Source organism: Balaenoptera ricei, chromosome 15 (assembly GCF_028023285.1).
Source record: "Balaenoptera ricei isolate mBalRic1 chromosome 15, mBalRic1.hap2, whole genome shotgun sequence".
In the NCBI taxonomy this organism is placed as follows: domain Eukaryota; kingdom Metazoa; phylum Chordata; class Mammalia; order Artiodactyla; family Balaenopteridae; genus Balaenoptera; species Balaenoptera ricei.
The window spans coordinates 89,101,707-89,114,996 of record NC_082653.1 but is presented as its reverse complement, the minus strand read 5'-3'; the positions used below and the strand labels follow the sequence as shown (position 1 = coordinate 89,114,996).

Genomic DNA, 13,290 nt, shown 5'->3' with positions numbered 1-13,290 from the left:
TGCCGCCGGGTGCAGGGCTAGAGGGGGGCTCCAGGCGGGGGCCCATGACGTCACCCGCAGGTGGGGGGGAGGGCTAGGTGGACCCCCACACCCACGCACAGAGGCCCGTGGCCCGTTTGTCCGTCCCCTCCCTGCAGCCGGTCGCCCGCCGCGATTTCCTCTTTCTTTGCGGAGCCCCAGGTTTCGCAAGGCGGCGGCGGTCCGCGGGTGACAGCGAGACACGCAGCCTGGGGGAGGGGAGGCGGCAACACAGCCGCAGGCCAGGGGCCGTGGGCGGGCAGGCGATGTCCGGGTCCCGGCAGGTGCCCTCGGGCCCGCGCCCCACTCGAGCGGGGACCAGGCTGCGCTGCCCGCGCCCCCCACCGCCAAGCAGGCGCCGCAGCACCCCTCCCCGGCCCCGGGGCTGGCATCCAGGCCGGCACCCACCCCGGGCTGCATCCACTCGGGCCCTCCCCCACGCGGGCCGGCCACTACCCCGCCCGCACCCACCCAGGCCCCCAGCTACCCCGGGCGCAGCCAGCGGGCCCGCACCTACCCGGGGCGCCGCAGTCCGCGCAGCGCGCGTTCGCCGGCCGCTGCAGCAGCTCCAGCAGGGCCTTCCGCCGCTCCTTGGCCATGGCCGCGTTGCCGCCCCCCGCGACGCCGGGTGGGGAGCGTCCGCCCCGCCGCGCTACGGCCCCGCGCAGGCCGCCCGCCGCCGCCGCCCCTGCGCCATCCTGAGCAGCTCAGCCCGCGCGCCGGTTCCGCATTCCTGCCGCCCGGCCCGGCTCCACCGCCGCCGCTCTCGTCGCCGCCGCGGCAGCCGAGCGTGTGCCGGCGCGGGGCCCGGGGCGCACGGCGCGCTCTGGCCGGCGCGGCCCGCGGGCGGCCCCCAGCGGCGCGGGCGGGCGGGCAGCCTCCTCCCGCGCCGGCCAGGCGTCCCAGCCCGCGCGCCCGGGAACCCGCCCGCGCGCCCGGGGACCCGCCCGGGGAGGTCTGCCCGCCGCCGCCGCTGCCTCCGCCCACCCTATCCCAGCGCAGCGGCCCACCTGCCCGAGCGAGGGGCCACCAGCCACAGTGGTGGGGGGCTTGAGGGAACCGAATAACCACAGGCCTCGGTGGGATCATCCTTCGGTCATTTGGGCCCCAAAAGCGCCTGGACACCTACTGTGCGCCCAGGGGGTCAGCGCACCAGGTCCAGTGGGCACGCTGGGAATGCCTGTTGGAGGGAGTGGTGCGTGCCCAGTGCTGGGGGCCGGGGCTCACACCATCCCTGCCCTGGGAGGAGACGGCCGGCAGGTGACAAGGCCCCGTGAGTGTGGTGGGTGCTCAGGCCGGAGAAGGGCCCCCGCCGTCCACCCAACAGGGACAGGACAAGGGGTGGGCCGCGGTGCTCCCAATAAAGCCCGTTTTGAGTCAGGAGGCCAGGACCCAGACATGAGGGTAACATGGGGAGGGAGGGAGGTGATGTGCCCCTGCATTTTTTCAAATTCTTTTCATTTTTTTCTTAAATTATGAATGCAACGATGCATCTTGTTAAAAACAAATTGAAACAGTACCAGACTGAAAAATGACAGCATCTCCCCACCTCCACCCCCGCCCTGGCAACTGTGAGCCAACCATTGTTAACAACCATTAGCATCCTTCCAGAATGGTCCTCGGCCTGTTAGAACACCAAGGGAGTCCCTATTCCTCTGGTCTGCTGCTGGGGGTTTGGGGTTGGTTTATTTTCACTGAGTAAACCGTACATACCCCTTTCGAGTCCATACATACAGATCTACCCCTTTCTTTTCCAATGGCTGCGTTCTACTCAGAGCTGGACCATGACTTGTTCCCCAGTGCCTGGCTGAGGGGCGGGCATTTTCCATCGGCTGGGATCACAGTCGGACGCTCTGCAAGCGTCCCGGGTGGGTCCACAGCCGGCAGTGGCACCTCTGGGACAAAGGGAAGAGCATCCCAACTGGTGACGGGCCTGCCACCTCGCCCTCCGTGGAGGCTGGGCTGGCGCCACTCCACCAAGGCCTGGCCCCTGCCCGGCCCCCAGCCGCCCACCCTGCCCAACAGCAGGGATGCGGCCCTTCCAGGGCCTTGTGGGAGGGATGGGTGGCATTTTCATCTCTGGGTCCCTGTGCCAGGGTCGGAATCTGCCACACAGCAGAGTGGAGCACATCGCTTAATGAAGACAGGCTGACGTCAATCACAACAGCTACTCCACCAACGGCACCAGGCATTAGGTCAGACCCCTCACATGTGTTTTCTTATTTAATCCCCATTTACAGATGGGGAAACTGAGGCACAGAGCAGTTCAGTCACACCCAAGGCCGCACGTGGCTTCTAGGTGGAAGTACTGGGATGAACGCACAGCTCGGAAACAAAGAGACACCCCACCCCTCAAGCAGGGCAGGGTTGCTGAGGGGCCAAGAGGGACAGGGAAGGACAGGGAGGGGCAGGGAAGCTAGAGGGGCCTCGGAGGAAGGGCAGGTGCGGGGCAGGCAGGGCTGAGCACACAGCCACGCCCTGTTTGGTGGTGGGTTGTTCACCTTCTCTGTCTTCTCATCCAGCTAAGGAGGTGATGACACTGTCCAGGTAGGCAGGAGGAAGTGAGAATTCAAGAAGAGGCGTCAGGTCATGAAACAGACTCTTAAAAGAGGAGACAGGCAGGTCCAAGATCTGCAGCCCCCCGCCCCGGCGCCCAGGCTAGAGTGAAGGCACGGGGTGCAGTGGGGCTGGGGTGCGGGGCTCAGGACTCACAAAATTCAGAAGGTGACAGGCAGCCCAGGGTGGGCCACACCCAGACAGGGGCTGGCCCAGGGTCCTGGGGCTGCTGGGAGGTGCTGGGGGCCAGACCCCGGGGTCCCCGCATGGCCCTGGGGGTCCGGCTCCTGTCCTGAGGGGGATGGGGATGAAGGAGAGTGACCACTCTGTCTGCTTTTGGGGGGGGCACACGAGGGTGAGTGGGGAGACAGCTGTGCTTGCCTGGGTGTAGGGGACGAGAGATGCCCAGGACTCAGGGCCTCGTGGCCCAAGGAAGGTGTTGGGGACGGTGGGGCCGCCAAAGCCCACAGAAGATCCAGGGAGGGGTCCACTCCAGGGCTGGGGACAGAGTCCAGGGCAGTCGACGGCGGGGCGGCTGCAGCGGGTGGGCCACCCAGGAGGGGGCCGGGCAGGGGAGAGGGGCCGGGGCCCGCTGGGCACCAGCACCAACGGCCTGGGCAGAGGAGGGCCGTGCGGGAGGTGGGGAGATGGCCACGAAGACGGGCGGTGGGGGAGGGAAGGGGAGGGCCCAGACGGCGAGGTTGGAGGGCCGAGGGGGGCTGCAAGGCGACGGGGGTGCTGGCACGCAGAGGACAAGCACTGGGAGGGGGAGGGGGCACCGGGGCTGGGGTGCAGCAGGCGTCCGCATCCCCACAGAGGGCAGTGCGGCCCCCAGCCAGCGGCAGCTGTCCCCAGACTCCTGAGGAGCTTCTGTAAAGCAGGTGGGTTGGCGCTCCTGCCTGGACGGGGAGGGGAGGGGACACACCGAGCGCAGAGGTGGCCAGCAGCAGGGGCGCAGCAATGCTCGGAGCTCCTGGCTGACGCGTGTGCTGGCCTTCTGGGCAGCTGGGCCCCTCCTTCCACGGGCCCCTCCCCTCGGCAGCATTCTCGCAGCGCCCGCGGTGTGCAGAGCCCTTAGCAGCTTGACCCGTCTAACTAGGGGAGAAGACGGGGAGCCCCAGGCTGTGCCAGCACCCCTGGCCTGAGACCCGGGTTTAGGCTGAATTAGCCCCAAGCCCAGCACGGGGGTGGGGAGAGCGGGCGCCGCCTTCCAGCCCCTCCCTGGATGTGCTGTGGCTCTGGGGCTGAGCAACCGCAAGGTTCCGGGGTGGTGCCGGGCAAGAAGGGAGCAGGGCAGGAACCCGGCCAGAGCCCTCCGGGGGCCTCGGGCAGGGCTGCCGCGGCACCCCCCGCCTGCGCCCACCCTCCTCCCCGGGCCTGCTGGGCCAGACCCTGGAGGCGACCCCTGTGGGTCTTCCCAGGAGCGGGGCAGCTGGGGATTTGCGGTCAGCCCTCCACCGGGGGCCGGGGCTCATGGGGGCGGAGGAAGCAAGCACCTCCCAGAAGGGTGGAGATGGCAGGAAGATGGTGGCTAAAATGCGCGACAGGGACGCGCCTGGCCACGAGGACCAGCTTCCTGGTGTGGCTCGGGACTGTTCCTGTTTTAAAGCCCTCACCCAGTGCAACTCCTGAACCTCTGCCCTCAGCCTCCGGCCCCACCCCCAACAAAAAGGATCTCTTTTTTTTTTTCTTTTCTCACCAAGAGAAACACAGAAAAACCCAAAAGAAAGGTGACCCTGGGTACAGCAGGGCCACTCAGGAGCTTTGCGTGTGCTTAACAGACGACACAGATATGGAGGCCCCTCCCCACCCCAAAGCCAGGGGGCAGCAGGGACAGGCCCCTGGGACCAGGACAGTTTCTCCACCTGAGAGTGGCGCTGGCCCTGGAGACCCCCTGGGAAGGCGGGGTCTCAGGGCTGTCCCCAGAGGTGACATGTGGGGTGGGGTCTCTGTGGGGGCAGGGCGCTATGGGTTGTTTAGTGGGTCTGGGGACATTTAAAAATATTTTTTGCTTGGTGTCCCTAAGAGAACCAGCACCTGGCAGGAGGAGGAGGGTGGAGCATCTCTCGGGCTTGGAGCGAGGCTGCCAGGACGTGGCTTCCCCAAGGCAGTGAGCACGGGCGGCCTGGCCGGGGCCGGAGCGGGAGCCCGCGGCAGCAGCAACATCCAGCTGTTGTAAATAGTGCTGCAATGAACATTCGGGTGCATGTGTCTTTTTGAATTACGGTTTTCTCTGGGTATATGCCCAGTAGTGGGATTGCTGGGTCATATGGTAATTCTATTTTTAGTTTTTTTAAGGAACCTCCATATTGTTCAATAGCCAGGTCATGGAAGCAACCTAAATGCCCATCAACAGACGAATGGATAAAGAAGTTGTGGTACACATATACAATGGAATATTACTCAGCCATAAAAAGGAACGAAATTGAGTCATTTGTTGAGACGTGGATGGATCTAGAGACTGTCATACAGAGTGAAGTAAGTCAGAAAGAGAAAAACAAATATCGTATATTAATGCATGTATGCGGAACCTAGAAAAATGGTACAGATGAGCCAGTTTGCAGGGCAGAAGTTGAGACACAGATGTGGAGAATGGACATATGGACACCAAGGGGGGAAAACTGCAGTGGGGTGGGGATGGTGGTGTGCTGAATTGGGCGATTGGGATTGACATGTATACACTGATGTGTATAAAACTGATGCCTAATAAGAACCTGCAGTATAAAAAAACAAACAAAAAAAAAAAAAAACAAAAAAAAAAACATCCAGCTGTGGGTCTGCAGTTCACACGCAAATCAGCGCCACTCAAACTCACTTATAGGGGCTCCCCTGCTGGCACAGTGGTTAAGAATCCGCCCGCCAATGCAGGGGACACGGGCTCGAGCCCTGGTCCGGGAAGATCCCACATGCCGCGGAGCAGCTAAGCCCGTGTGCCGCAACTGCTGAGCCTGCGCTCTAGAGCCCACGAGCCACAACTACTGAGCCCGTGAGCCACAACTACTGAAGCCCCTGCACTTAGAGCCCATGAGTCACAACTACTGAGCCCGTGTGCCACAACTACTGAGCCTGCGCTCTAGAGCCCACGAGCCACAACTACTGAGCCCATGGGCCACAGCTACTGAAGCCCGCGCGCCTAGAGCCTGTGCTCCGCAACAAGAGAAACCACCGTAGTGAGAAGCCCGTGTACCGCAACGAAGAGTGGCCCCCGCTCGCCGCAACTAGAGAAAGCCCGCACACAGCAACGAAGACCCAACGCAGCCAAAAGTAAAATAAATAAATAAAATTTAAAAACTCACTTGTAAAGAACTCTTAACGGGAAGAGGATCTGAACGGCGCTTTCTCCGAGGAAGACGCACAGATGGCCAGCGTGCACGTGGCGACGCTCAGCACCACGCGTACTCCGGGAGACGAGACACGGCCGCACACACGCTGGGACGGCTGCCGTTCAGCCACAGAGACTCACCAGCGCTGACGCTTAAACACACTCACCGTGTGACCCGGCAGTTCCACTCCTAGGTACACACCCAAGACAGAAAACACACGTTCACTCAGAAACACGTACGTGCAGCGTTACTCCCAGGAGCCAAAGGGGAACAACCCGTGTCCATCGGCAGGTGAATGGATACACAACGCGGTCCCTCCCTGCAGTGGAACAGGACTCGGCCACGGAAGGGAAGGAAGTGCTGACAAGCTAGAACCTGGACGGACCTTGAACACGTGATGCTCGGTGAGAGAACGCAGTCACGGAAGGGCAGACTGCGTGTCTCCTCATGTGAGTCCTCGGATCTGAAGAGTATTTCCACGTGTCAGTCCCAGCCCCTGTGCTGAGCCCACCGGCTCCACTGAACGGAGGGGTCCTTCGTTCCGCCCCTCAGCAGCCCTTAGCGATGGGGAGGCCCTGGGCCACCTGCCTCCTGAGGCTTGTCTCCAGGATCGGACCACAGGCCTGCCTGAGGACTGAGCACGAGGGACCCCCCCACCCCCAGAGGGAGGCGGCAGGGAAGCCCGCAGCCCCTGTGGAAGCGTCTCACAGCTCACCAGGCTCTGCAGACTGCAAACAGAGCCGGCCCGGGCTCTGACCCGACCTGTCAGGACAGGCCTCGGACAGGGGGATGGGGCGGGGCGTGAGGGGTCTTGGATTTCCCAGAGAGGGGCCCTCTGCGCCCCACCTTGTCCATCCATCATCCATCCATCTCCCCTCCCCCAGGATCTTCCACAACGTCACTGACGTTCCCCCGCCCCCACTGAGAGGTGGGCTCTACCTGCTCCCCCCACCTGGGGCGGGAGCCAGGGGCACTCCAACCCGGGGAGGACGCGGCTTCCGAGGCTGCCGCGAAAGGGTGCGGCTCCCGCCTGGCGCGCTGTCTCTCCCTCCCTGTGTGTCTCTCCCTCCCTGTGTGTCTCTCCTCTGTGTCTCTCCCTCTGTGTGTCTCTCCTCTGTGTCTCTCCCTCCCCGTGTCTCTCCCTCTCTCTGTGTCTCTCCCTCTCTCTCTGTGTGTCTCTCCTTCTCTGTGTCTCTCCCTCTGTGTCTCTCCCTCTCTGTGTGTCTCTCCTTCTCTCTCTGTGTCTCTCCCTCTGTGTGTCTCTCCTTCTCTCTCTGTGTCTCTCCCTCTAGCTCTCCGTCTCGGTCTCTGTCTTGCTCTCCTGAGCCGCCACCCTGCCGAGGCCCCGTGGAGGCCAGTCTGCCTGAGTCCCCTCAGCTCAGGTGCCGGCCACGCGGGAACAGCCTCGGGGAGCCTCAGCCGCCACCTGGTGAGAACCCCCGGCTGACCGCAGCCCATCCCAGGGCCGTGAGGGTGGTAACCATCAAATGGTGGGGTCAGAAGCCAAGTCTGGGGCGCTGCCACCCAGCGAGGGCACAGGGGTCTGTGGAAAGCCCGCCCCACAGTCACCATGCCCAGGACGCTCTGTTCAGAGAGAGGCCGGGAAGGGAGGCCTGGCGCGAGCCCTCCTCCAGCTCCCTCTGCCCCAGGGTGGTCTCCTCTGGACGGGGCTCCGCCGCCCTCTGGCACACAGCCCGCGGGCGTGGACGGCGAGCCGCCTGCCGCCGTCACTGAGCCCGTGCTGAGCAGGGCGCTGGCCCGGGCGCCGGGGGGCAGGGGGAGTTGTTGAGCCTCAGCTGGGGCCCCCACTGCGCTCAGGGCCCCCCAGCCCCCAGCTGGGCCGTCGTGTCAGCAGGACCTGGGGCCTCAGGGGTGCACAGCCCTGGTCCAATCTTTAGGTCCTGGAGCGTGGAGGCCACTGCACATAACACTGTCCCCTGGGGGCCCCAGGGGACAGCCCTCCCACAGGTGACTCTCAGGCGCTGCAGTGCCGCCACCGTCCAGCAGGGGCCGCCACGCCACCACATTCTGTCCCCGAGGCACCAGGACCGCAGTCGCCAGAAGCGGAAGGCCCCCAGGCTTCTGTCCTTCGGTGGCAAGGCCGGCCCACCCCTGGCCTAACCAACCCTAACTGCCCCCTCCCCCGCCCCGACGTGGTAAGGCGGCTCAGCGTCCTCAGAAAGCTCTGTCCCCCCAGCGCCGAGGTGCCGGAGACCCTCCCCGGCCAGGACTGCCTGTCCCCCCAACACAGTCTGCAGCCCCCAGCGTCCATCATGCGGCCTCGCTCTGTCCCCAGTGCCCAAGAGATCTGCTTCCCTTCACACTCAGAAAGCGGCCATCAGAGACACCGCTGGGCCCCCAGAAGCTGAGTCCTCATCTGTCAGCGCACGTAGCTCTGTAACTCCCACGCGAGGGCCGCCGGCAGAATCCCGCAGATGGAGGCTCCCGGAAGGTGCTGGAAGTCGTGGGTTTATTGCCGGGCCCTGCAGGGAACATGGCGGAAAGCCAAACCTCGCTTCCCCCCGGGGCTCTGCAAGAGCACCCTCGGCCCTGTTCCCGGGGTGAGGGACGCCCCACTCCACAAACACAGCTGAGACTTGATTCCATCCCTCCAGGAGAGACTTTATTCACAGTGTTAAGACAAGGTGACTTGCTCCACGGGTTAACAGAAAGTTCCTTATGCCTCTTGCAACAATAAAACCCTCATTTTCTCGTCCAGAAATACCTAATTTCACTAAAAGACTGACCTCAAGCACCAGGCAGGTAGAATGACAGACACGAGAGACAGGAGCCCTTTCTTCCCCAGTAAAGGCTGGGGAAGCGGCACCGCGGCCGGGAAGACACGCTCGTGGGGGCCAGCCTGTCCCCCGCCCCAGGGTCACTGCCGGAGCTCCCACTTCCCATGGGGAACCGACGCGGCCCCTCCCGTAAGAGCCGACAGGGTCCACAGCCTGGTGGCGGCAAGCCTGCCCTCAACCAGCAAGGCCACACGGCCCCCGACACACAAGCCAGCACAGTCTCTGCTCATGCGCCGCAGCAAGTTCCAACCACAGGCATGCAACTTGCCGAGGACATAAAATACAACTAAACACAATGAGCTTTTTTAAACTAATGATTTTATTGTTTCTATAAAAATGATACGTGCATGTTATAAAATACAGCCATGAAGAAAGTTCACCGCTACTCAGCCGGAGGTGGCGGACTGGTCCGAAGGCGTGCAGGTGCCCTCTGTGCCTGTTCAGCAGTTCCCCACTGAAGACGGGTCTGCAGCTCCCACGGCTCAGGCCACTGAGAGGGTAGGAACCACCACCGAGTGGCCTGAAGCTGTTCTTCCACAAACTCTTAAAATGGAAATAGGTTGACGGAAAATAGTTTCTCAAAAAAAAAGTAAGAAAAATACCAGGAAACCACCCAGACTGGCAGGCATCCTGAACATCTGCTGTTCAGGGTTCCAAACCCGCTCACACCTGCAGAGAATCAGGAGACGTCCAGACAGACACCTGACAAGAAGGGGGACCCCGTCCCACACGCCACGCTGGCAGTGACTTTCTGATCCCGGTTATTAAGTACATACCCATTCTCTGTCTGCCAGCAACAAGCAGCAGCAAAGCCAGTACCAAAGAGTCCGAAAAAAACAGGGATTTAAACTCAGCCCTGAGAAAATTCGACCCACAATTGGGTTGCTGTGGATCACGAGGACAAGCGCTCAGCCGTCCTGGGGCCCGAGCGAGCCACCCGCCACCCGGCCGCTCAGGGACCCCGTGCCGTGCTCCAGCGTCCTCCCAAACCGCCGGCAGGTGGTGCTGTCGGCTGCGGACCGGCCTGAAGTGCACACGTCCTGGTCCCGGAACCCGTGACTCTGCGGCCCCACATGGCAAAGCGGACTGTGCAGGTGTGGTCAGGGGTCTTGAGAAGGGAGGCGGGATTATGCCGGGGGGGGGGGGGCAATGTCATCACGAGGGCCCTAACAGGAAGGAGGTGGGAGGGCCAGGGCCAGAGAGAGGTGTGGGGAGGAGGCTGAGTCGGGGAGGAGAGAAGCCACCGGCTCAGATGGAGGACGGGCCACGGGCCACGGAGCGCGGCGCCTCTAGGAGCTGGAAGAGGAGGAGACGGACCCTCCCCAGAACCCTGGGCAGGAAGCGGCTCACGGGAGCCTCTGGACTTGTGGCCTCCAGGCTGGAGCATAAATGTGCTGTTTAAGCCACCCAGTCTGTGCTGACCTGTTAGTGGGGAAGAAACCTGACTTGCATTTTTTAAAAAATAAAAACACTGCCTTCCTAAACAGTAAACATATTCCAGCCACCCTGTGTGCTGCTTGAGGTTTTCACAGAGTTGCTAAAAGGACCTGGGGCCCAGCCAGCAGAGTGGAGGCCTGCGCGAGGCTGCAGACGGAGGGTGGCCTGGCCCTGCGCCCCGAGCTTCCGCCCCAGGGGCTGGAGTGAGAGCCGGGTCAAGGGGCTCCGTTGGCCTCACCTGTCGGGAAGGCAGCTGTGGGCCCAGGTCTGACCTGATTGCTCCGGCTTACCTCCTGCCTAAGGAGGACACTTGGAAAACATTCTGGAAATTGTCTTCTAATGATGTCACTGGCTCATTGTGACGAGTATATACGAGAAACAAAAGGCATTCTTTACATGACAAATGATGGGCAACCAAAAATATCTCACAGGAGCTTTGGCAGGACCAGACAGGACGTCTGGACCCCTGAGCCTGGCATTTTTAGCAACTGAGACCCAGGAGACAGCAGGCAGTGCGGGAAGCTGCTGCCCTTTGTCAAGAGCCCGACTGCCCTCTCCCAACGCAGAAACCACTACGTCTGCATTCTATCTGAGATTCATGAATGTGTTTCAAAATGAGTATTTACCCAATCACGTATATAGAAAGTTCAACTACAAAGAGCTTAGCACAAAACATTTTTTTAAACGATTCTGAAGTAATTTCAGACTTCCAGAAAGCTGCAGAAACAGGCCACAGTTCTGTCTGCCCACTTCTCCCGACGACACCCTCTGCGGCACAGGACAGGAAGTGCCGTGGCTGACCTGGTGGCCCTCGCCTCCCTGGACCCTTGGCCCGGGGCAGCCCCTCCGTCTGTCCTCCAGGACGCGGCCCTTCTGGGGAGCGCTCTTCTTCACTCTGCAGCCCGTCCCTCACGTCAGGTGTGTCTGCGTGTGCTCGTCAGACTGAGGTGAGGCGCTCCTGGCAAGACAACGGCAGGAGCAACGCCGCCTTCTCAGGGCATCGGTCGGGGCAGGCGCCGTGGGGCCCAGGCGGTCAGGCAACCACGCTGAGAAGCCTCAGCTGTTTGCCAAGTGCCTGGCAGGGCACCCTCCAGACCAGGCAAACCTGTTCCACACCACGCTGCCCGCCCACCTCAGGGCCACCGACGCCCCTTCCTTCCATGCGGGTTGGGATCCGGAGGAGGGGCCGTCCCTTCCTGCACTGATACGTTTACTCCATGCATTATTTCCATCAACGGGGACTCCTGGGTAGGAGCTGATTCTGCAGCCAAAGCCCATTACAGTCCTTCCTGCTGCTGCCCCACTGGTCCCCGATCGGGCCACTGGGAACTCCATCGCATGTCCTCTCGACAAGCCCATCATGGTTCCAGCAGTGCCTTACTTCTGACACAAGAGGGTCCAGGCTCATCTGGACTTTCCTGCCCCTGGGTCCTCCTGCTGGAGAGAGGCTCAGATCCGTGCTGCCAGGGGTCACTGCCCCTGGTCCCTTGGTGCCCAGAGCGAGGGGACGTCCGTACGAACACATGCACGCACGCATACACACTTGTACGTCTGCTTCTCTACCCACTGCCCTTGCAGATGTCGGAGAACCAGGATCCCACAGCCCCAGCTCTCATCACCCACAACACAGCTCCAGCTTTTTCCACCTTAAAGCTCACAGCCTCAGAACCATTGTCGACGTGAAGAACAAACATACTAACCAGGGTACAAATCTTGTCTTTTTGTCTCTAGCTTTAGTCAAAACACTATTTTCCAAAGCTACCTGGGCAAGTCCCGCCCCGCCGGCCCCTCCGCCGTGGGCAGAGTCAGCGTTTGCGACACGGCTGGGCTCGGGGTCGCTGCCGCTGTCCCACGGTGGCCCCCCAAGTCCCGGTTTATCTTTTGAGCACGTAAAACAAGAACGTGGCTCCGAGTCAGAAGCGCTCAGAGAGCTGCCCCCACCCCCCACCTCCCCACCTCCCCACCTGCCGGCAACCATCCGCACTGGTCTCCAGTTTGCCTTCCGGAGTTTCTTGTTGCTCAAGCACGCGGGTGTGGCGCTGGTTCCTTCTCTCTCTCACCGCGACGTTCTCTGGGCCCTGCGTTCCCCCGCGGAGCCCGCTCACCGTGTGCCACCCCTGGGGCCGCGCGGGGCGCTCCGTTCTCTCCCCCAGTCCTTCCTGCAGCCGCCCAGGGCCCCGTCTCTAAATGCTTTCCAATTGCAGACAACGCTGCGATAAACAACCTTGTGCGTGTGCGACGCTGCACTGCTGGAAAACACAAAATATTTTCGTGGCTCACTGGTGACAGAAACCATGGCTTTTCATAAACTAGCTAAAAATATGGAAACAACCTGCAGCACAATTAGAAGCACAGAGAGCCGACGCGGAACAGTGACAAACCGCAGATGAAGCGCTTGGTGCTGGACCACCACCGTGGCCAGCGGCGCTGGGGAGCCCCGTGGAGATGGGCCCAGCCTCAGAGGGACCGTCAGGGAGGGCCTGACCGAGTACGGCCACCACCGTAGGACCGAGGCAGAGGGACGTCAACACAGAGAACTGGACACGGCTGAGGAGCAGAGCACGAGGGTTTCCCAGAGCCCGGCCTGGGTCACCAGGGGGGATCAGGGCCAGCTGTGCCCACCAGCGGGGACACGCCTGGATCCTCCCAGCACTGGCCACACTGGGACAAAAGCCAGCTGACTGGGGGCCAGGGAAGGCAGCCCACAGGGCAGGTCCGGGGGCTCCGCTGTGGTTCTGAGCCCAACGACAAGGCGCCCCAGAAACGCCACCGCGGGGCCTGCACCCCCAGGAGGTCTGTCCTGACAGCGCCCTGGGCAGCTCTCAGTGGGAATGCGCTGCCCCGACCACGCCTGGCCGGGAAGCAGGGCTGACTGCGGTCCCGGGTGCTTCCTCGGAGTAAAAGCACTGGAGGCCACGGTGCACATCGATCGACAGGGGGGATGATCTGTTTCTCAGTTACAGCAGATAGTTCTTAAAATTACACCATCTAGTTTTACAAATATCGTCTGATCCAAATCAGAAAATGCCCTGGACTAGAAGGATACCTGGTGTTTGTGCATCACCAGAAAAAAAATCAAGAAGTCAGGTACGTCAAAAGCCAGACTGCTTCCCACTTCCAAGTTTATCCTCTACTTTTGTTTAAAAAAAAGAAAGAAA

At 61.9% G+C, this 13,290-nt stretch overlaps 1 protein-coding gene across 3 annotated transcripts in view; it reads right to left on the bottom strand.

Moving 5' to 3' along the window:
* The window catches only part of ADAP1 (ArfGAP with dual PH domains 1), a 65,763-nt gene extending 65,102 nt beyond the window's left edge, over positions 1-661 (bottom strand). For all 3 annotated transcript variants that reach the window (XR_009497722.1, XM_059898330.1, XM_059898331.1), the window contains exon 1: positions 536-661. Coding sequence is in view for 2 of the 3 variants with exons in the window: in XM_059898330.1 (XP_059754313.1) it covers positions 536-617 (82 nt within the window). In the remaining variant the exon portion in view is untranslated. The remainder of the gene's footprint in view (positions 1-535) is intronic.
* Between the last annotated feature and the right edge of the window lie 12,629 nt (positions 662-13,290).